At 43.2% G+C, this 21,297-nt stretch overlaps 1 protein-coding gene across 1 annotated transcript in view; it reads left to right on the top strand.

Moving 5' to 3' along the window:
- DIP2B (DIP2 disco-interacting protein 2 homolog B (Drosophila)) overlaps window positions 1–16,819 on the top strand; it is a 34,540-nt gene extending 17,721 nt beyond the window's left edge. The window contains exons 12-37 of the mRNA XM_010021451.1: window positions 51–153; window positions 1,120–1,184; window positions 1,452–1,545; window positions 2,085–2,204; window positions 2,656–2,770; window positions 3,377–3,516; window positions 3,713–3,849; window positions 4,140–4,220; window positions 4,486–4,613; window positions 5,383–5,497; window positions 6,448–6,649; window positions 7,043–7,152; window positions 7,277–7,357; window positions 7,889–8,012; window positions 9,034–9,155; window positions 9,761–9,872; window positions 10,309–10,418; window positions 11,064–11,194; window positions 11,767–11,935; window positions 12,954–13,124; window positions 13,639–13,700; window positions 13,819–13,876; window positions 14,478–14,552; window positions 15,146–15,323; window positions 15,610–15,733; window positions 16,203–16,819. Of these exons, the coding sequence (XP_010019753.1) occupies window positions 51–153; window positions 1,120–1,184; window positions 1,452–1,545; window positions 2,085–2,204; window positions 2,656–2,770; window positions 3,377–3,516; window positions 3,713–3,849; window positions 4,140–4,220; window positions 4,486–4,613; window positions 5,383–5,497; window positions 6,448–6,649; window positions 7,043–7,152; window positions 7,277–7,357; window positions 7,889–8,012; window positions 9,034–9,155; window positions 9,761–9,872; window positions 10,309–10,418; window positions 11,064–11,194; window positions 11,767–11,935; window positions 12,954–13,124; window positions 13,639–13,700; window positions 13,819–13,876; window positions 14,478–14,552; window positions 15,146–15,323; window positions 15,610–15,733; window positions 16,203–16,455 (3,180 nt within the window). The 3' untranslated portion in view covers window positions 16,456–16,819. The remainder of the gene's footprint in view (window positions 1–50; window positions 154–1,119; window positions 1,185–1,451; window positions 1,546–2,084; window positions 2,205–2,655; window positions 2,771–3,376; window positions 3,517–3,712; window positions 3,850–4,139; window positions 4,221–4,485; window positions 4,614–5,382; window positions 5,498–6,447; window positions 6,650–7,042; window positions 7,153–7,276; window positions 7,358–7,888; window positions 8,013–9,033; window positions 9,156–9,760; window positions 9,873–10,308; window positions 10,419–11,063; window positions 11,195–11,766; window positions 11,936–12,953; window positions 13,125–13,638; window positions 13,701–13,818; window positions 13,877–14,477; window positions 14,553–15,145; window positions 15,324–15,609; window positions 15,734–16,202) is intronic.
- Window positions 16,820–21,297: the final 4,478 nt, after the last annotated feature.

The following is a 21,297-nucleotide window of genomic DNA, read 5'->3' as shown; positions in this document are numbered from 1 at the left end:
GCAGTGGTTTAAGTGGTAATAGAAATTTGGCTTTTTTGTCTCTTCTGCAGTACAAGACAAGCAAAGAGGGCAGTGTTATGGGTGTCACAGTGTCTCGAATTGCCATGCTGTCCCACTGTCAAGCCTTGTCTCAGGCCTGCAACTACTCTGAAGGTGGGTAATGTCACAGGAACGCCAAAGGAATGAAGGTTCAGCAACATTACTTTAAGTGTTTGTCTCTGTATTTTAACAGCTGACTGTGAGTAACCAGTACACAACAGTATCTACTTCGAAAAAGGGAGGTTGTAAAAGACAAAAGTGCAGATTATTTCTCCCCCAAAAGTCTATAACCTTTTTTTTTAATCCAAACTGCTGTAGTGAAAAGGAAGAAAAGGTGGGATTTGCCTCACATCTAGAACGTGAACAAATCTCTGCTGATGAATCAAAAGGGGAGCAAATGAATCAAGAATGGAGTATTCTTCCAGCAAGTCTGAGTTCCCCTCTCGCTGTACTGTACACTCTTTAAAGTGTCTTTCCAACTTTTTGTTCTTGGTACTGGGTGTAAATATCAAAGCACCTCTTATTCATTCTGTACTAGTTTGCATGAGGCTTTTTGGCTAAACCAGAAATGGAGATTGGAAATTGCTGGTGGGATTACAGAGAGTTCTACTGGATATGGGTTTAGCCTGTTCTGCTTTGTAAATTAAGCTAATTCATAGATCCAGGAGTGAAACTTCATTTTTTAGAGTTGTGTCGTCGTATTAAATGCAGAGTTTGTCTTTTGGAAGCCATCACTTCAATTTCCATTGCTTCTGGGAGTCAGTGCTTGAATGATGCTCTCTGCTCTCTTCCCCTGCTGTTGTTCATGCATAATGAGGTTAAGACCCTCTCTGTTCTACTAATGTGCAATACATATTGGAATTTGATTTTCTTGCAACTTTCTGGGATGTGTCCTTCTCTTGAATTGATGTTCTCTTGTGTTACTTTGCATAAGAAGGAGCTCTGACTAGGAAAATATATAATCAGGCAAACAAGGCTCTTGACAGGTTCAAATGACAGATTCAGATTCCAGCATAAATAAATACTGCTCACAGCTGCCTTGGCACATTTCACTTCAAAAGTTCCACTTTCTTTCTTCAGGTGAAACAATAGTGAATGTTCTGGATTTTAAGAAGGATGCAGGCTTGTGGCATGGCATTCTCACGGTAAGTTGAGCCTGGAAGGACTTTCTGAAGCAGTTTGTAACTCTTTATGATTGCAACATCTGAGGAGATGGTTGAGGACCCTTTTACCTGTTAAGTCAACCATTTCCCTGCTTAGACCTTTAATTCTCTGGAGGAAGAGTAGGAGCATCCTCAGTTATGTCAGTTCATGGTGGGGTAGGGGTTGATGGGGACTGCAGGTGACCCTGTTTCTGCTTGAGGATAGGTTTTGTGAACCCTTTTCTAAAAATCTTTCTTCCTACGTTTCAGAATGTAATGAACAAGCTGCACACTATCAGTGTGCCCTATTCTGTGATGAAAACCTGCCCGCTCTCGTGGGTGCAGAGAGTTCATGCCCACAAAGGTAATTGTGTGTTCCACACCTTCAGCTTGAAGCTCTCCGGAGAAATGAGTGAGGGGCATTAAAAGCACCAGTTCTTTAGAGCCTGTTGTCTATGACAAATCCCAAGGATCAAAACTCTAATTCATTTCTAAATATGCACAAAGTCCTAATGCCATGTGAACGTCAGCAAACTTGAGGGGGCCTCATAACCTGTGTACTCAAAGCCAGTGCCTTATAAGACCAAGGAAATACTTGAGCACAGCAGGATCTGTTGGTGCCCAGTCCTCACTGAGGACATTCAGATGGTGATAATGATTTATGCACTTTGGAGGAGGGGCTGTGATAGTGACAGACCCTGGCTCAGGTGGTGGGCGAGTGGCCTGTATGCCACAGCAGATGCTGTTGTAGGTTGGGGCTTGCTGTTAGGGCAAGGCTCAGTTTGCTTGCCTGCTTTAGTGAGATTTTCTCATTTGGGAGGGTTGGAGTGTTTATTCTTATGAAAACGACTCATGGAAAGCTTTTATTTGTCTTTGAATGAGGTTTTTTGTCTTGACTTGCAGCAAAAGTTGCTTTAGTCAAGTGTCGAGACTTGCACTGGGCCATGATGGCCCATCGAGACCAAAGAGACGTCAGTTTGAGTTCTCTACGCATGCTGATTGTAACTGATGGTGCAAATCCCTGTGAGTATCCACATCCTGCTCTTTCCAGGAGAGATTTCTCAGCTAGTTCTCTCACAGGCTCAAGCCTAACTCCTCTAAGCAAACAGTGTCCCCATCCAAGCCATGAGCATCCAGTTTTTGCTGTGGATAGTGGTGTTAAAGGCTTTACTGAAGTCTAGGTGGACAACATCCCTCAGCCTTTCCCTCATCCACTAAAGTGGGTCACCTTGTCATAGAAGGAGATCAGATTTGTCAAGCAGGACCTGCCTTTCATAGACCCATTCTGACTGGGCCTGATCATCTGGTTGTCTTGTATGTGCCCTGTGATGGCACTCAATGTGATCTGCTCCATAACCTTCCCCAGAAGGGAGGTCAGACTGACATGCCTGTAGTTTCCCAAATCCTCCTTCTTGTAGATGGGCATCAAATCAAACTGTGCAAAGTCAGAGCAGCGTATTTTCTGTCTTTCCAGGGTCTGTTTCTTCATGTGATGCCTTCCTGAGCTTGTTTCAGAGCCATGGGCTTAAACCAGAGGCAATTTGCCCATGTGCCACATCTCCAGAGGCGATGACCATTGCAATACGGAGGTAATGGGCACACAGCATTGCAGGCTGAAGTGATCCAAGCTGCAGTTCATTCACAGTTGGTCACAGCTGATTTAAGCATGTACTAAGATCCACTGACACTGTTTATGCTGGGGTATTCCAGCAGCTAAGATGTTAAGCATTTCTCCTAAGGTGCAGGTGCTTTTTTTCCTCTCTAAGATGTGTGGCAGCTCAGCAGTGCCTGTAAGGACTGTGCATGCATTTTCCTACTTTTCATTTACAAAGCTAGGGTGGTATTCTTGAATCTGAGGTTAAATTTGGTATCAGTTTGGACAGTCATTATCATAGTCTGTTTCTGTCCATTGCTGCCTTCTGCAATAAAGAGCCCTGTAGTCATCTGGCCTGGGAGCTGGTATTTAACATGGGGTCAGCTGAAGAGCTGGAAGAAGAATTGCACTTGCCCAAGAATGGGATTCCTTATTTACTGGTCAGTGTGGCTTTTCCTCTACTGCCATCTCACAGGTTTACATTTGTTATGCAGAGAAGAAACACTGAAATATGTATATTTCTGTTGCTGTGATATCTTCACTCGAGTCTAATAATAGCCTCTGTGCCTGATTTAGTGTATTCATTTTGTGTCCTTCAAAGACCTGGAGTTCCTGGGGCACCTCTGCCTGGAAGGGCCATCCTGTCCATGAATGGGCTGAGTTTTGGTGTGATTCGTGTCAACACTGAAGATAAAAACTCTGCTCTCACTGTCCAGGATGTTGGCCACGTGATGCCAGGAGGTAAAAATGTGCAGGAATCTCCTGTAAAATCTTCTTTTGTGGATGGTCTGGAATGTTTCTGAAGAAGAACCAGTCTCACATTCAGGGAGATTGGGCTGTGGTACAATGTGGTGTCTCTCTGTCACAGTTAAACGTGTCAGTTCTTGCACAAGGCAACCCTTGGAGCCTAACATAACCTTGTGTAATTTATGTTTAGGAATGATGTGTATAGTGAAACCTGATGGAGCACCTCAGCTCTGTAAAACAGATGAGATTGGTGAAATCTGTGTTAGCTCCAGAGCAGGAGGAATGATGTATTATGGGCTGGCAGGGGTGACAAAGAATACATTTGAGGTATGTATAATAGAATGCATCATTATTTCTCTGTTTCCTGTGTAGAATTCATAGCTTTGTGTAATCTCTTGGGTTTGTAACTTAGGTGTTAATGTTGCCTTTTAAAAAGATACCCTGAAAATCTCCTCATAGTTCCATATATTCAGTGTTCCCCTTTCATAAAGGTCTCCAGCAATACCAGGGATTCCCTCATCAGTTCACTGTCATCTAGTGCAGTTCTTGATGTGCAGAATGCTTTTCTATCCTCAGGCAAATCCCCTTTGTCTCCAGTGTCCTCCCCTCTGTTGCAGGTTATCCCTCTGAACTCAGCTGGCTCTCCAGTGGGTGACGTGCCGTTTGTCCGTTCCGGCTTGCTGGGATTTGTTGGACCTGTATGTAACACACTTTGTGAGCTTGCATTGCTGCATTTTTGTTCATGGTAGTAGCCTTCTGTGTTTAAAAGGAAAGCATTTATGTACAGAGGTCTATGGCTGGAATGCTTCTCCTGGTTTAGTCCGAAATGATGTAATGTAAAGAGAAAGAAAACATGCTTTATACAAATCCCATCCAGCCATAGTTATGAAATACACAAGTCATCAAAGACATTAGAATATCTGCTTGTTGTAAGTTACTCACAGATCCCTTTTGATCTTTCAGGGCAGTTTGGTGTTTGTGGTTGGGAAGATGGATGGATTGCTGACAGTCAGCGGCCGCAGACATAACGCTGATGATATTGTTGCAACAGGATTGGCAGTAGAGTCAATAAAAACAGTTTACAGAGGAAGGTTAGCACCATAAACCTGTCCCTCCCCATAAGCTTCTGCAAGTAGTGTAGTGAAACAGGATCTTTAGTGTCATCTTTGATTTCTCTTCAAGTAAGTGGTTTGTTTGGGTAGCTCAGTTACTGTCTAAACCAAGAAATACTTTACTTGACCTGATCCTGCCCAGCATGGGTCTGTTTTCCCCACTCTCTTGGCTGGCTTTTCATCAAGACTGTCTACTGTAGGGGAAGGAATCAAGTAAAAAGGTCAAGTCAGCCACATAGAGAATTCAGTTCTCTGTCTCCATGGAATCTACTTCTTAGTCTTTGTAGGAGTCAGCTGCTGGCTGATGCTCTGCAGGAAGGGAGAGTTTCATTAATGGCCAAAGATACTTAATTTTCTTTAGCAGTTTAGGATATAATTTCCCAGATCCTGAAGCAGGGTTGGAGCTTGCGTCTCTAAGATGTAACGGGAGTTTTTAAGCCCCTACATCGTGTAGATGCTTTTAAAGCTTTTATGACATTGATGATTTGTCACAGGTTGGAACAGAAATGTGATAGCAGGTTGGGAGGACAGGGGACTGTGCTACGTAGGAATTTCAGCAGAAGCTGGAATTAATCCCTTACTTCACAAAGTATTTCCTTTTTTACTCAGTTTTAGTTGTTTAATGTTTGGGGTTTTTTTCTCTCTGTATTTGTCCCATGGAGGGGGTTTATGAGTTTTGTATTTGGCTTCATATTCCTGAGGAGCAAAACAGGAACTTGTGCCAATACGGCTCTCCCTTTTCCCCTAGGATTGCTGTGTTCTCAGTGTCTGTCTTCTACGATGAGAGGATTGTGGTGGTTGCAGAGCAGAGGCCAGATGCATCTGAAGAGGACAGTTTTCAGTGGATGAGTCGAGTGCTGCAGGTGAGTCATTTACATAAGTGGATGGGGAGAGTTTGTGCAGCTTTCCTGTGTGTGGGCAGATCAGGGACCATCAGCGTGCCCCAGATGGAAAGAGCACAGGCTCATGCTCCCTCTTGGCACAAGGTGTTTTTACAGGCTCACAAGCTGGGTACATCTGCTGCACACAAGCTGTTCTGTTCAGTCCTGAAGGTCCTGGGAAAGTGGCTGCAGCTCAGAATGTGCAGGCTCTGACAAAGTGGTCAGTATTATGCTGGCAAGATGACTGTGTAGAGAAACACAGTTGCCCCTCAGCAGTGCAAAGCAGAGCCAGTGCTTGGGCTTAGGAGTTCTGCTTTTAGCTTTGGTCATGCTGATGCTCAAGGGTGGCTTTAAAGCCACTCTTATCCTTTGGAGATGCATTTTCAGAAGGAAGACGGGAAGCAGAGAAAGGTTAAACCAGACAAACAATGGTAGTCGTAAGGAAGGAGAATGAGTAGCGAATACGTACTTTGAGAGCTGCCTGCACTGCATGTATGTCAGTCTTGGGAATGATGTTTCAGGTTGTGAAGTATGCAAACTGGGAGAAAAATCAGGGAAGTACCTGGTGGTCTGAATAATGTATTAGATGCCTGAATGCTGAAGCAGACAAAAGGAAGAGTGTGATGGTTCAGAGGAGACAGATGGATAAAATCCTGAGATCAAAATCATATGATTCATGAAGCAACTGTGTGTATTTTGGGATTTTGGTCATGAAAAATTCAAAAATGGATTTCTTGTCTATAAAGTGACTAAAGGCAGGGATGCTACAAGCACTTAACTCTTACCATAGGGCTTGCTGATGTTACAGAGGGGAAATGAAATGATAGTGACTTAGGCCTCCAGTACCTTATCAATGCAGGGATTTGTCTTGCATATGTCAGTGCAGCCAGTGTAGTACCAAGAATTCAAGTGCCCATCTTTGCTCCCTCTAGGCAATCGACAGCATTCACCAAGTGGGTGTGTATTGCCTTGCTCTTGTGCCAGCCAACACGTTGCCAAAAACTCCACTGGGAGGGATCCATATCTCACAAACTAAACAGCACTTTCTGGAGGGCTCTCTGCACCCGTGCAACATCCTCATGTGCCCACACACGTGTGTGACAAACTTGCCAAAACCCAGGCAGAAACAACCAGGTAACATTGTTGTTTAATGCTGGTGAACTGAAGTTCACTGCCTCAGATCTGTAAAGCTGTGTGATGCCTCTGAGTGTCCTACATGCTGGGGACCAGAGCTTGTGGCCTGTGGCTGGGGTGTGTTTGAGGCCTCTTTGCATGTGTCAGTCCAGGAGTTTTGATTCCTACCTTTGAACTCCTTGGGATTCTGATGAATAGGAGACTAGCAATGCCTTCTGAACTCTATCAGTGAGGTTTCATCACCTCATGGGTGCTCCTGGCATCCGTGGCCAGGAGCAGTAGGATCCTGCAGGGAATCTTTGTACCTTTGCTCCTGCAGATTGCAGTTATAGACCACTTCATTCTTATTTGCATTAAAAGTCCACGTTTCATGTGGCTGTTCTTTACCAACAGGCGTTGGCCCTGCCTCTGTGATGGTGGGGAACCTGGTTGCTGGAAAGCGTATTGCTCAAGCTTCTGGAAGAGACCTTGGTCAAATAGAAGACAATGATTTAGTTAAAAAGGTAAATCAGGATTTTGAACAGCTGGAGAATGGTGAAGAATTTACCCTACAGCTGAATGTGAAGCACTTAAATACCACATCTGAAATAGAAGCACTGATATTTAATTACTGCCTCTTTGTTTCAGCACCAGTTCCTGACAGAGGTATTACAGTGGAGAGCTCAAGCAACTCCTGACCACCCACTCTTCCTTTTATTAAATGCCAAGGTACAGTCAGTGCTGAGTTGTTGGGGTTTTTTAAGGTCATGTTATTCAGCATGAGTTTAAGACTCTTTAAAATCTTTCTGCCCCCTCCAGCATCCTCTGCTTAGTCTCTGTATCAGATTTTGCCCATAGATTTATAACCTTTGAAGCTCTAGGTCGCTTCAGCTGAATGAGTGTCATGGTTCAGTGCTTGCTTTTAAAACTGAGCATGTTTGTAGGTCCCACTGGTTCCTGTATCATTTAATGGTGTATCCCTGTTGAGTATATTCTGACAAGGTTCTGGTGCAAGAAGACCTGAACTGACTCTCTGGAAGGTAGAATTTTCTAGAGCAGATTTAACTCCATCTCTGTCTTTTTTGATTCTGTAGCAAATAAATGGCTCATTGAATGCCAGCAGCCTATAGGTATAGATAACTAGTAGCTAGTAGACTGACACTAGCAAGCAAGTTTGGTGGGGTTTTTATCTGCAGTGGCCATTTACTGGCATTTGTGTTGTGCCAGGCCCTGTTTAGAGCATTTTTGTCTCCTTTCAAGGGAACCACTGTGTGCACAGCCACCTGCCTTCAGTTGCACAAAAAAGCTGAGAGAATTGCATCAGTTCTGTGCGACAAAGGACATCTCAATGCAGGAGACAATGTGGTGCTTCTTTATCCTCCTGGTAAGCAAGTTTTACTAATGACTGCAGCCCACTGTGGAAATGCAGCACGGGCTTTACTTGAAATCTCACTGAGATCTGGAATTACAGGAGAGATCATTGGAACAGCAATACCTTAGGGACTGCATTAACTCCCTGATCTAGTTTTGGCTCCGGAGAGGGCTGTCTGAATGTCTTGCAGTTGAAGTATCACGATTCAAACTTTGTGTCTCTAGAGTTTTGGAAAAGCCAGTTTGTACCTTCTCACTCCTGGCTAGAACTTGCTCTGTCATCAAAGACTTCTGGGATTATCAAAGACCCTCTGGCATGATATGTTCACTGCAAGGTTATTAGGTATTTGTGACCACATGGCACGTGCTGGAGAACTTTGCAAGTCACCCTGCCAGAGACTCCTCAGCTCCTGGTCTACTCAGATCCTGTTTTTCTGAAGGCACATTGCCCATTTTAGCAGCTTTGCATCCAGAGAGCGTGTGGTTTACTATGAGAAATGGCAGGGTGGCTTCTGGTGGAGACTGGTGCCATATCCATCATCTATGCAGAAACTGGGTGCTTCCGCTGAGACTTTCTACAGGAGTAGGTTGGGAATGATGGGAAGCACAGTCTTGCCTGCTGTGGCCAGCAGCACACAGCTTTAGCACTTGGTGTAAGATGCTCACTGCTGGTGAAAGATGCTCTCTGGTGTGTGTACTTCTTGCCCTGCCAGACAGTTCTTTTTGTCGTGGCTGACTTTTGAGTCATTTGACACTTGGGATGTTCTTCTCCTGTAAGACAGATGTGGTTTTCTATGTGGTCAGTTTTCTCTACTTCCTCAGTCCCCCCTCCCAAGCTTTCTTAGCTTCCTTGTTGTGCTGCCCTCAGTGTTTGGACTGCTTACATCGCACATCCATGCTGTGGAAGCGACTGGTGCGTGTACCACCTTCTAATGGAAATAGTAACGGATGCTTGGAGTAAAAGTACTCCCGTGGTTGTCCCCAGGGTGTCCACCCCCCAGTGTCCCCCACTACAGCCTGTTGTGTCCTTGCAGGCATTGAGCTAATCACCGCGTTCTATGGCTGTTTGTACGCTGGCTGCATCCCCGTGACCGTGAGACCACCTCATGCTCAGAGCCTCACTGCTACTCTGCCCACTGTGCGAATGATCGTGGAAGTGAGTAACGGGGTAGTAGCTGAGAGCATGGCTGGAGCACCGCTGCTTCGGCCTCAGGCTCAAGCGGTTACCGCAGCTCCCCAAACTCCTGTGTTCTTTACATGACAGCAGTGGTTGAAGCACATTTTACAACTGAAGGCCAGTGTTTCCCTTCATAAAATGCAAGAGAACCACCTCTCCTTTTGTGGCAAGATGAACTGCTGTAAGACAAGTGCTTTCTGAGAGATACTAATGTGATGCTACCACTGAAAATTTCACATTGACACTCCCTTCTGCTGGGCAAGTGCAAATCTGCTGTTAGTTAGTTTCCAAGCCCGGTAACCAGGGAAGGACCATGGGAGAGGAAGCTAGATGTAGATGTTCTCACCTGCTCTAAAGTTCCTGACATGGCTATTGGCATTTGAGGCTGCACTTTTGGGGTTTTAGTGAAGGAAAAGTTAGAGGAGTGTTGCAAAAGCCAAAGAAATTAATGCAGGTTTGCTGAGGGAAGCTGGCTACAGATGGCAAAATAGAGTCTCAGAACATAAAATCTCACAATGATAGTGCCACTGGGACATGTTTTTTTCTCTTTCCTTTGTTTTCTAGTAAATAAATTCTATTTTTAGGTCAGCAAAGCTGCCTGTATTCTCACAACTCAGACCTTAATGAGACTACTGAAATCCAGAGAAGCAGCTGCTGCTGTGGATGTGAAAACCTGGCCAACCATCATTGACACAGGTGTGGTCATGGGCTAAAAGACTCCTTGAAGTTCTGTGTAGGGGGTTGACTTCCCTATTTCAGGTGCAAACTGGATGGTTCTTTAGGATTTGAATATTTAGAAAAACTATCCAAGATATAAGCTAGGTCTGACCTTGTTTACTGACATGTCTCCTTCATGTGTTGAGCTATGCATGGAAAATAATAGTACTGAAAAGTCACCTTGCAGACAACTGTTAATTTCCCAGAGACAAGAGTGAGTCTTTTCTCCCTTTTCCTAACAATTTTCTACATGGAAGCCTTGGCAAGAGTCTTGTCATGCACTAGTCTGTCTCTTTTGGAAAGGGAATTAATAGAAAACTTCATGATCCATCTCTGGCTTTTTGAAAGCTGTGTTCTCCTTTCAAATACCATTTCAGGAATCAAAGTGAACCACGTTTGTGCCTTTCTTTTACAGATGACTTGCCCAGGAAGCGTCTGTCTCAGATCTATAAGCCACCTACGCCTGAAATGTTAGCATATCTAGATTTTAGTGTTTCCACAACAGGCATGCTTACAGGAGTAAAGGTACAGTAAAAGTGGTTTAGGAGATGGGGGGGTTCCGTGTCTTGTCTTTGGCTGATATTCTGAACCACCTCTCCCCTTGACCTCCACCACAGCTGGCTCTTGTAGCTTCAAGACCATGCTTTTCTTCCAGTAAAGCTATGGATTCACTGCAGACAATGTGGTGTGACTTCGTGCTCAAGAATTAGTTCTGCAGCGTAGGAAGCCAGGTCTCTATAGTGGGCATCAGGAGTTCTGCTGCTGCCTCCCACTGGAATGCTGCCTGGTAGGAAAGCAGTGAGCAACGGGAGTAGCAGAGCTGTGAGCTTCTGCTTTCCCCTGCCAGGAGCAGAATAGGAATGCACTTGATAGAGAGGAGGATAAGAAACTAAAGTAAAGAATTAAAGCCTTAGACTGTCATTAATGACCAGCTGTGTTTGGAGTCTGAGATGCCTAAAGCTTTTAAGCAATCCCTATTGTTATCACTGTTTCTGGTTTACTGTGGCTCACAGGTTTCTGCACCTGCTATGGAAGATAAGGCAATGAAACCTGTAGTTTATGGAGAAGTGTTAGGAAGGCAAACCCATCTTTATTCTTGCCCACCTGTCTTGATGAAGTCCTGTGTTGATGCCCTTGAATTTCAGTGTGGTTTCTCTGTCTGTGTTGCAGATGTCCCACGCAGCCGTGAGTGGCCTTTGCAGGGCAATCAAGCTGCAGTGTGAGCTCTACTCCTCCCGGCAGATTGCAATTTGTCTTGACCCCTATTGTGGACTGGGTTTTGTGCTCTGGTGCCTTTGCAGGTACGGCTTTTGAGGGGAAAAGGAAAAGATGAACTCTTGGCTGGTTCTAAATGGGAAATGGCATCTTTGTGTGGTAATTACAGACAGATATGTTGATATTGCCAAAATGACTAATTTACAGGAAGGGGAGAATTTGTCCTTGCACTGGCAATAATCTGTTCCTTTTTCCTGCAGATTAGCAAGATGTTGTCCTATCTTGATTATGCATATTTGTGCTGCCAATTATTACTGGCTCCAGCATGTTTCTCTTGCCTTTCTTCCTTGATTATACGTTGCAGTAAGGAAGTTTTCATTGTATAAACTGTGTGGTTGAGCCAGTTCTCTTCCTTCAACTCTGACAGAGTGTATGCACATTTGTGTGTGTAGAAATTGTCATTCTTGTGCAGTAAGTTGTATTTTTAAAACAATGTTGGTACACAAAGTGGGCATTTGAGCTATTATCAGTTTGCCTCAGATGCAGAGTCCCACAGCCTGCTTTTGGTCTAGCAGGAGTGTAACATGAAAATACAGTAAAATATTAAAGATAGCTGCATGCTACACAAAGATGTTTTCTTTCTTAATGTTCCTCACAGTGTGTATTCTGGACACCAGTCAATTTTAATTCCTCCTATGGAGCTCGAATCCAACGTTTTTCTCTGGTTATCTACTGTCAGCCAGTATAAAATAAGGGACACTTTCTGTTCCTATTCAGTCATGGAACTGTGTACAAAGGGACTTGGAAACCAAGTTGAAATGTTAAAGGTAAGAAATGCTTCCTGAATGTTACGTTACATAAATTAAACTGTGGTACTAAAGCAAAGTGGTACAATGGTTAAATACAACAGTTTTGCTGTTGCACAAGTCTCCAGTCCACAGCTTGCTCAAAAAGCAAAAGCATTTTGCTTTTGCAGCCCCAGGAAAGGAAAAGGATTGAAATGGAGTTGGGTGTCTGTATTGCAGTGTAGGTAGCACGTTGCCAATGAGTGTCAGAGACTGCTGGGCAAACCTTAAGAGAGGGTGCCAGCAGCAGAATGCTATGCAGAAGAATTGCTTATGTAAGAGTCTGCAGTGAAGGCTCAAACCAGCACATGATGTAAAGCACACATGTCAGGGGATTTGCTAAATAGGGGTGTTTGCTCCTTGGAGATGAGAGGAAGGGAAAACAAAATAGCTTCATGAAACACTTGAGGTGGCTTTTTGCATGAGGCTTACTGAAATAGCGCACTGCGTTTATGAGGTTGAGGATCAGTCTTGTTCTGATGGGGGCATGGAGTTATGAAGGTGTCTGCTGTGGGGTGTGTCACCAGTTAAACAGCACGAGGCACAGATTTGATCAACTGGTGAATGCTGTTTAGTGCATTTGTGGTCATGTTTAGAAATAATAATGGATTCTGGTCCCAGTTTTGTTGAAGGTTCAATGTAATCCCAGTAAATGTCTTTACTCTCACTTGGTTTGGTTTCCATCTATATAAATAGTGAATAACAGATGTAATCTTAGCTGAAAAGCACTGCAGCAGCACATGATGCTCCGTTCTGTAGCAGAGGAGGAAACACTGTTAATGCATATTTTGTTCTAGCAGTATTTCTAGGCTCTGTTCAGAAAGATACTTCCCAATTGCAAGTAGAAACTGAAAAGAGGAAATAACAAACACAAGAACAGGGTTTTCTTGCATTTCCTCAAGTAATTTCCAGGGACAAAAAGCAAATGTCACTTTTGAGGGGACAGGCTTGGTGCAGGGTGGCACACACAGACCTTTGCACTGCTTTGTGTTTGTTCCAGGCACGTGGGATTAATCTGTCCTGTGTCCGGACTTGTGTGGTAGTTGCAGAGGAACGGCCACGAGTTTCTCTCACTCATTCCTTCTCCAAACTCTTCAAAGACATTGGCCTGTCCTCTCGTGCTGTCAGCACCACCTTCGGGTCAAGAGTCAACGTTGCCATCTGCTTACAGGTAACAAAAGTGCTTTCTGGTGCATGTGTTGTGTCTGGCATCAGATTCCCAGATCCAGTTGTATCCCAAATCAGCCAGCTTCCCAATCTGCACATGTCAGTGTAGCCCAACATCTGCTTTGTAGAGAACAGCTGGCCCAAGATTTAAACAACTTCTTTTCAACTGCCAGACTATATCACAGATGCTCAAAACAACTGAAAGGTGACATTGGAGAACTGTTTATTTCCACATAAACAATGACTAGTTGCCCCAGGGCTGAGAGCTGAGAGCACTTGGGCTGTCTCCCTAGCAGCTTCCCCCTCCCCAAAGATGCATCTCATGCCGGTGTTACACTCTGAGAGCAAACAGCCTGTTTACTGGAGTGTTCCCTTGAGTGCAGCTGCAAAGGTGGGGAAATGGGAATATGGATATTGCTGCCAGTAAGAACCCCCCTGGAAATGTTCATGAGCTGAGCCTGAGGCAGGAGTTACCCTGACTCTGTTGGTGCATTCATTCTTTAATGTTCACTCTTCAGGGAACATCTGGGCCTGATCCCACCACCGTTTATGTAGATCTGAAATCCTTGAGACATGACAGGTACAGTGATTTTACTTACTTAATAACTCTGTGTCAAGTGATGTGATGGTCTTGAGCTATCACCTCTCAGTACATTGCAGCTCTTTCCCCCCCACCCCAATGTTTTCTTTACCTTCAGAGTACGTCTGGTGGAAAGGGGAGCTCCTCAAAGCCTGCTGCTTTCAGAATCTGGGAAGGTAAGTTCATGATACTACCTAGAGGCATGGCATACAGCATCTGCTGGCCACGTTTCTTTTATCCCCCCTCTGACATGGGTGTGTAGCTAGGAAAGGTGGCATGGCATGAGGAGAGGTGATACTGGTTCCACTGTTCCTTGGGAAAGTCGATTTGATTGATTATGAAGCATCCATTGATTTAGGAGCAAGCTTTAGTGGAACAAGTCAGAGAATTGGTAAAATGAACCATATCAAAGTGTCTGCATGTCAGAGGCTTCCTCTATTTGAGATTTACTGTAGCTCTTACTCCCTTCTTTAAATGGATTAATAAAAAGATGTTTCCCAGTAGTTTTCAACCTTGAATTCTACAAAATCAAGGTCTAGCAAGATTTCCAAGCCTAGAATGCCTCATCTGTGTGGCTTTCGAGTCATGAAATCCATTCATACCATTAGCTTCCACCCCATCCTTCAGTGTACGTGTCCTCATGTGTTTGATACCTGTTTGTCATTGCTGTGGGTGAGATCACACCTTTCCAGAGGTAAATGAACAGCTTTTGTGTTTCAGTTGTGCATGAAGGTAATTCCTACACTGATTACGTATATTCCTTCTTGTGATCGTTAGATTTTACCTGGAGTCAAAGTGGTCATTGTCAATCCTGAGACAAAAGGGCCTCTTGGAGATTCTCACCTCGGGGAGGTAAGTGCAAGTTTTACTATTTGGGCAGCTTCTCCTGTGTCCTGCTTCTTGAGCTCTATTCTCTCTGTTCAGTTGTGCAAGCTGTGGCTGACAGGCTGCGAGGGGCAATTCTTGCATGTGTTTTAAGCTGAATTACTGCTGTTCAGAATTTGTCTGTGTTATTTTACTGTCGAGTTTAAAGAAAAAGAAAGCCTGCTAGAAAGGAAGGCTAATTCCACTCTAAATCTTGAATGACTGGCTTCCAAACAATCTAATTTACATTTTGCTTTCTGTTGATTACACACTGGTATATTTGACCCAAGTTAGCAGATTATTATCAAATTTTGGACTTTGTGTCACAAAACCCCACAGTTTATTTACTCAGTTAATCCTCAGCTTACAGTTATTAGGAGACTAGATCCACAGGATGCTTTTTTAAGATTCTACAGTATATTTGGAGGCTTGACCTAAAAGCAAAACATTTTTGGACCTGGAAAACTTTAGCTAAAAAGAGAATCTTCTTGTTACAGTTTAATACTTGCCTCATTGTAATACTCAGCGATGCTCTGGGTTTGTAGTGTATAGATCTGACTGGTTTTTCACTTCCTGTACAGATTTGGGTCAATAGTCCACACACAGCCAGTGGCTACTACACTATCTACGACAACGAAACCCTTCAAGCTGATCATTTCAACACTCGCCTGAGTTTTGGTGATGCTGCTCAGACACTTTGGGCTCGGACCGGCTACCTTGGGTTTGTTCGTCGCACAGAGCTCACAGCTGCCAGTGGAGGTAGGGTGCAAATTAAGCTGCATCTTTTAAATGAAGATGATGATTTTCATTCATACTGTGCAGTCCTGGTCATAGAATGGTTTGGGCTGGAAGGGACCTTAAAGATCTAGTTCCACAGGCAGGGACACCTTCCACTAGACCAGGTTGTTCCATGCCTCTTCTAGCCGGGGTTCATCCACACACCTGGACACAAGAGACACTTGATTTATCTGAATTCCATGTATTATCTGCCATTTCCTGTTTCCAGAGTACACATATAGTCCAATGTCCCATCTCTCCTCTCTAGAGCGCCACGATGCACTGTATGTTGTTGGAGCACTGGATGAAACTTTGGAGCTGAGGGGGCTGCGTTACCATCCAATTGACATTGAGACTTCGGTATCTCGGACACACAGAAGCATTGCTGAATGGTAAAACAGCTGTGAAAACTGAATTCATCCTAAGCTAGCTGAAATGTAGCCATGTTCAAGCAAAGACACAGGGTTTAATAGAAAAAAAACAGGCAAATGGAGGTGGTTTTGTCATCAGAAAGTCATGAACCTCACTTCCTGTCCGTAGATCAGAGTAATACTGGGGCTGACTCAATGTTTTCTCACAGGCCTTAATTCAAAATAGAAATGATAATTTCCTGCTTTGTGGTGTAAAAACCCATTTATATTTGAGTTGGTGAAAGCAGCATTTAGTTCTTATGTCACACTAGGTAGTACTGAGGTGGATTTAACTGATCTTTGGCACATCAGGACTAGATCATCTTGGAGTTAGGTGGCTTGGAAATGCAGCCTAAAGCAGGTGATAAACTCCATCTAAGGATAAAGAATGTTGGATCTGTTTGGCAATAACTGGGTTTTCCGTTTGTTTGTTTTTCTTTCTGACTTTTAGTGCTGTATTCACATGGACCAACTTGCTTGTGGTTGTTGTGGAGCTGTGTGGCTGTGAACAGGAAGCCCTGGATTTAGTCCCTCTAGTTACAAACGTGGTCCTGGAAGAACACTACCTAATTGTGGGAGTGGTGGTGGTAGTGGATCCTGGAGTTATCCCTATCAATTCCAGAGGAGAGAAACAACGAATGCATCTCCGTGACAGCTTCCTAGCTGATCAGTTAGACCCCATATATGTAGCATATAACATGTGATGTGTATGGGGGGGGAAGTGATGTTCAGCAACTTTGTGGGACCACTAAATGATAGGAGGTGGCTTGAGAACTGAAGCTGGTGAAAATTACTAATACTTGATACCAAGTTTGAGATTGCTGCCACGTTCCCTTCATCTCGTCCTGTGCTGTTGAGATCACATTAACTACCAAGGGGCAGAAGGAGATGTGGTAGACAATGGAAAACTTCTGTAACAGTTTACTGCAATATTAGCTTTATAGAAAATGCAAAGTTGACAAGTGTGTGAGCTACAAAATTCCTTAAGGCCTTTACAGTAGTGTTACTTTTTTCATCTGTTGTACATACTTGTATTTTTATCTAATACTGTTTTAGGATTCTATAAGGGGAGGGTTTATTTAGTTAAGATAATAAACTATTAGGAAAAGGGTCATCAGAGTTCTGCAGTTCCCTACTCTATAATGTCCTCTGCATCTGGACTGTAGCTATTCATTCCATGGGATCACACAACCTGGTTAAAATTGTGCCATGACCAAATCAATCACTTACAGAAACAAAGAGTTACTTATAGATATTTCTTGAATTTAAAGAAAAATTTTGCCTATATTTTAAATATGTAAATATTATTATACATAATTCACTTAGATAGAAAATTAACTTGGATAATGATGACAGCTGAAGGTAGAAATTTTTAAGGATGAGTAACTTTTGTGGTCCTTAGCAGAATTACATTTGGTTAGACAACTAATGTGAGATACACACACCTTTCACAAGTTCTCTTATTTCAGTGTGTAGTCTTTTATTGCTGGCCAGACAAGTGTCATGGCATGTAGAAACCTCTAATTCCAAGGCACATCTTTCTAAAAGAGGCTGAATTGAAGCAGTAGCATGGAATTTGGTTGAAATTGCAGTGCAAGTCTAAAACGCTTAACTGAAATGATGCACCTGAGGGACAGCCTCTGCCTCATCCTCTGTGTCACCTTGTGTTTCAAGGGAAGAAAGAGTCCATTAGACTGACACAGTTACTAACTCAGTGTTTGTGCAATTCAGCCACTACTCCACGTAGTTCCCTATAGGCAGAGCAAGAAATACTGTAAATAGGCTTTAATGTGAACTGGGAGGCAGCAACCTGGTTTTCCTCAAAGCAGTAGATAATGCTGGAGTTTAAGTTGAATTCATTTTTATCTCCTGCAGGAAGAGGCCCAAAAATGAGACAGAGCAATTCCTGTAAACACAATGTTAAATAACTTCAGTGAAAATTAATATCCCAGCCTTCAAACACTTTTCACATTACTAAATGTCTAGAAACAGAAGCCTTAGAGTAGCAGGTGTAAGCTCTTACAGTGAGGAAGCAATAACACAGTGGGCTGAGGGAGAGATGGTGTTTAAGCTTTGACTCAGAAATCACCTTTCTTGCATTTAATACTTCATAGTCTTCTAAGAACAATTAAATTCCTGTGTATGTTAAGGAAATACGATTCTGGAAGCCACGAGAGCTGACACCAGATACTGCAAGAGGGTTTTTTGGGTCAAAAGTGGTATAGAGTGTAAGTAAACTTATTAAAATGTTGCAAATTACCTCATGCAAAGTTTGTAGGCAGTTTTTCATAGGTTTATAGGCTGAACTCTGAAGATCCTGTCGCAGTTGGGGCAGAACTTAATGTATCTGTAAGTGAAACAGAACCCCTGATGCATTGTTACTTCTTTGCTGAAGACAGGAGTGTTGTAATTTACCTAAGAAGTTCCAAATTACATTGTTGAGAAATACTTAGTGGGAGAATAGATTCAGACACTGGAAGTTATTATGGCAAGTGTAGACTTCAGAGTTCCTTGCAAACACTTCACTTTACCTCTTTGGAGCATGTCTGTATCCACGCCAGTGGTCGGGCAACCTGGGAGATGCTGTTTTCATGGTGAGGGAGGTGGCCCTGTGACCAGTGCAGTTGGTGCTGCAACTTAGGGTGTGAAGTGCACAAAAGTGGGTCTCCCTTTTTAGCCAGCAAAGTCTTGTTATTCCATGTTATGCAAAACTCCTTATATTTTCTTGCAAGCAAAGTGTTTTGCAGTGCAGCTTCACTTCATGGTTGCCTCTTTCACAAAAAATTCTGATGGCCTTGACCTTTTTCTTACTCAAACTGAAGCGTTTGGTGAATTGTTTCAACAAATCATTTGTCCATTGAAGTGGATTTTAAGTACACTTTTAGGATTGTCTTATTTTTCCTTATGATATTTCAGATAGAAACAAATGCATGTATTAATTCAATCAAAGATTCCCAGGATGGGGCAGATTGAGTTTCCAAAATGGCATTTTTTTAAAGACATACTGGATTATTTTGGAGGGTTTTTTTCCTTGTTTTTATTTGCATAGGTATTAATAGCTTCTTATGGTTTGGGGATTTCTCTTGCAAGTTTACTGGGTGCTCTTAATCTTTACTCTGGCATGTTACATTTCTCTGTGTTGGCGAACTGCAAGTTTACAGTCCTGCCCGTTGGATGAGAGCACATTCCATTCCTGATCTCCAGTAAGTGACACACAGCAGCTGGCCAGTTTTGACTTTGCTTTTGTCCATGTTTGGCACAGTGAAGAGCAACGTCCTGGAGAGGAGGAAGTATGGAGCTGTGACTCTGGAAACCACACATTCCAACTCCAGCTCTGCTAATGACTTACCACAAGGCCTTCCACAGGTCATTTCACTCCTTCTGTTTTTTCCTCTGTAGAGGAGGATCTTATCTAATCCTTACAACATCCCTGTGAGGTAACTAACTGTACAGCACTAAGTGCTAACTATTTCTCATTGCGAGCCTCTTTGAGGCTGGGGTCAGTTTGTTCTTCCAAACTGGTAAGTGATCATTTGGTTGTCAGGGCAAAGCTGTCAAAAGCTGCAGCTGTGGTGCTTTAGAGAACAAACTCAGTCACTGGCAGGGCCACTGGGTTGCGTGCTTGGGTTCAGAGCTGGGTGCTTTCCCCCAAGTGCTGAATCAAGCCTGGAATCCCAAGCAGCAGCCTCTCCACACCAGTTTGACTTTGCAGCTTGTGCAGTTGCAGAAGGCAAAAGTAGTCCCTGCCATGGCCCATCCAATTCCATGCTAACAGCTGCAGTGACTTACAAACCTAGGAATTGTTAATGCTTTGAACTAAAGTGTTTTGTATGTCATTACTGTTCATGAATATTCCCTAAGCGAAAGATGTGGGTACAGGTAACTTCAAGTCCTGTCTTGTTAAAACTTGCACTGCATTTCTGATTTAAACAAATGTAATTCAGATGTGTCTCACTAACTGTCCTACAAATAAGGTTGTAAAAATGAGATACATTTTAGCCCTAGCTGGAATTTTTTCTTTTCATTTCTGTCGAGCTCTCTCCCATTGTCAGATTCAGGCTACAGCATTATGTAATTATGTATAAAGTTTTTATTTATTTAAAGTTAGATTAGCTATACATTTTTAACTTTAACATCTGGCTGGACAGTGTTCCATTAACGCATTGATTGTGTTTCCTTTGTCTTGTGTTAATAAATATTGATGCCTGATTTGCTTGCTTAGTTCTTCATCTGCTCTTTCTCTCAAGGATTGTTATTTTAAGGAAGCAACCATGGGTTAGAATTTATCCTGGTGAAGGGGACAACCTGTAAGTATTGTGGAAAATGCTTTATGCCACTTGTAACTAGAGATGCCTGAGACGTGGGGCTGGGAGGAGCTGAGCTGCCGGCACTGCTGGGGCTGCACTGGGGCTGTACCAGTGGCCATTCCACTCTTGAAATGTGAATTACAACTGAGCCCCCTCGCTGAGGCTGAGTTAGGTGCAGTTTTAAGCATCACCTACCTGTAGTTAAGATTTTACTGTAGTATTAAATAGTCTCAGTTTCTGGTCAGGATTTGGGATTTAGCTGGAAAAGTAGAAAATGTGGCAACATTTGAGGTTGGGCACTGGATAACCTCTGCTGTCCCAAAACAAACCTTGGGGGTTTTATAAATACTCATAAATGTCCAGATACAGTTTAGTGCCACTAAGGATGTAATTAGAATCTACCACCAGCTACTGCCTGTGCCTGTACCTGTTAAGGATCGAATGTTTCTGGGTAAGACTATGCTTGGGCACATTATTTCTTACAATGATGAGAAGCAATTTTACCATGTTTTTTCTTAAACCATTTCATTTCCAGTGAGTCTTTCCAGTACATGTAAATTATTTGCTTAATACTGTGAAAACCTTTTTAAAAGCAAACAACCCAACAGCTAACTATAACTTTGAGTTGTTATATTAACCATGTAAATTAAAATAGCCAATAAATCTTTACATAAATACGTTTAGAAGTGAGCGATGAGATACCCTGAATGGCAGAAGAGTCTTGTTCCAGTCGTCACAGCTCCAGGCACCTTCTCTGGTATCATAATGTTATAATAGTGTGACTTTAACACACTTTGTGTAGGTGAAGCTTTGCGTAATCCTCAGGAAGAGAAACTCTGGAAGCATTTCAGTGGTAGCTGTGGAAGAACAGAAGCCCCAGTCGCGTTGTCCTGCAGATAAGTCATTCCTCTGCTCATGTTTAAGTGCTTCATAAACCATGTCAGAAGCGAGGGGACCTCAGGGGAGTAAAATCAGAAGAAAACCAACGTTGACAACTGCAGAGGACACAGTGTAAGCATTCTGTGTAGGAAAAGAAATGCGTTAAAGCTTTAATCAAACCCCTTCTACTAATTCGGTCTACCCACAGTTTGTGTGAGGACAGGAGCCAGGAGATGCTTTGAATCCTGGGGCAGGTTGGAACTAAGCTCCCTTCCTCCCCTCTCCAGTCTGATTCTATCGATCTCTTCCCAGGACACACCGAACCTGCGGCTCGTTGCGCAGGACCCCGCCGGGGAGGAG

This window comes from Nestor notabilis, unplaced genomic scaffold (assembly GCF_000696875.1).
Source record: "Nestor notabilis isolate BGI_N333 unplaced genomic scaffold, ASM69687v1 scaffold14619, whole genome shotgun sequence".
Taxonomy (NCBI): domain Eukaryota; kingdom Metazoa; phylum Chordata; class Aves; order Psittaciformes; family Psittacidae; genus Nestor; species Nestor notabilis.
Note: the sequence above shows the minus strand (reverse complement) of the source record. Positions and strands in the feature narration are given on the sequence as shown.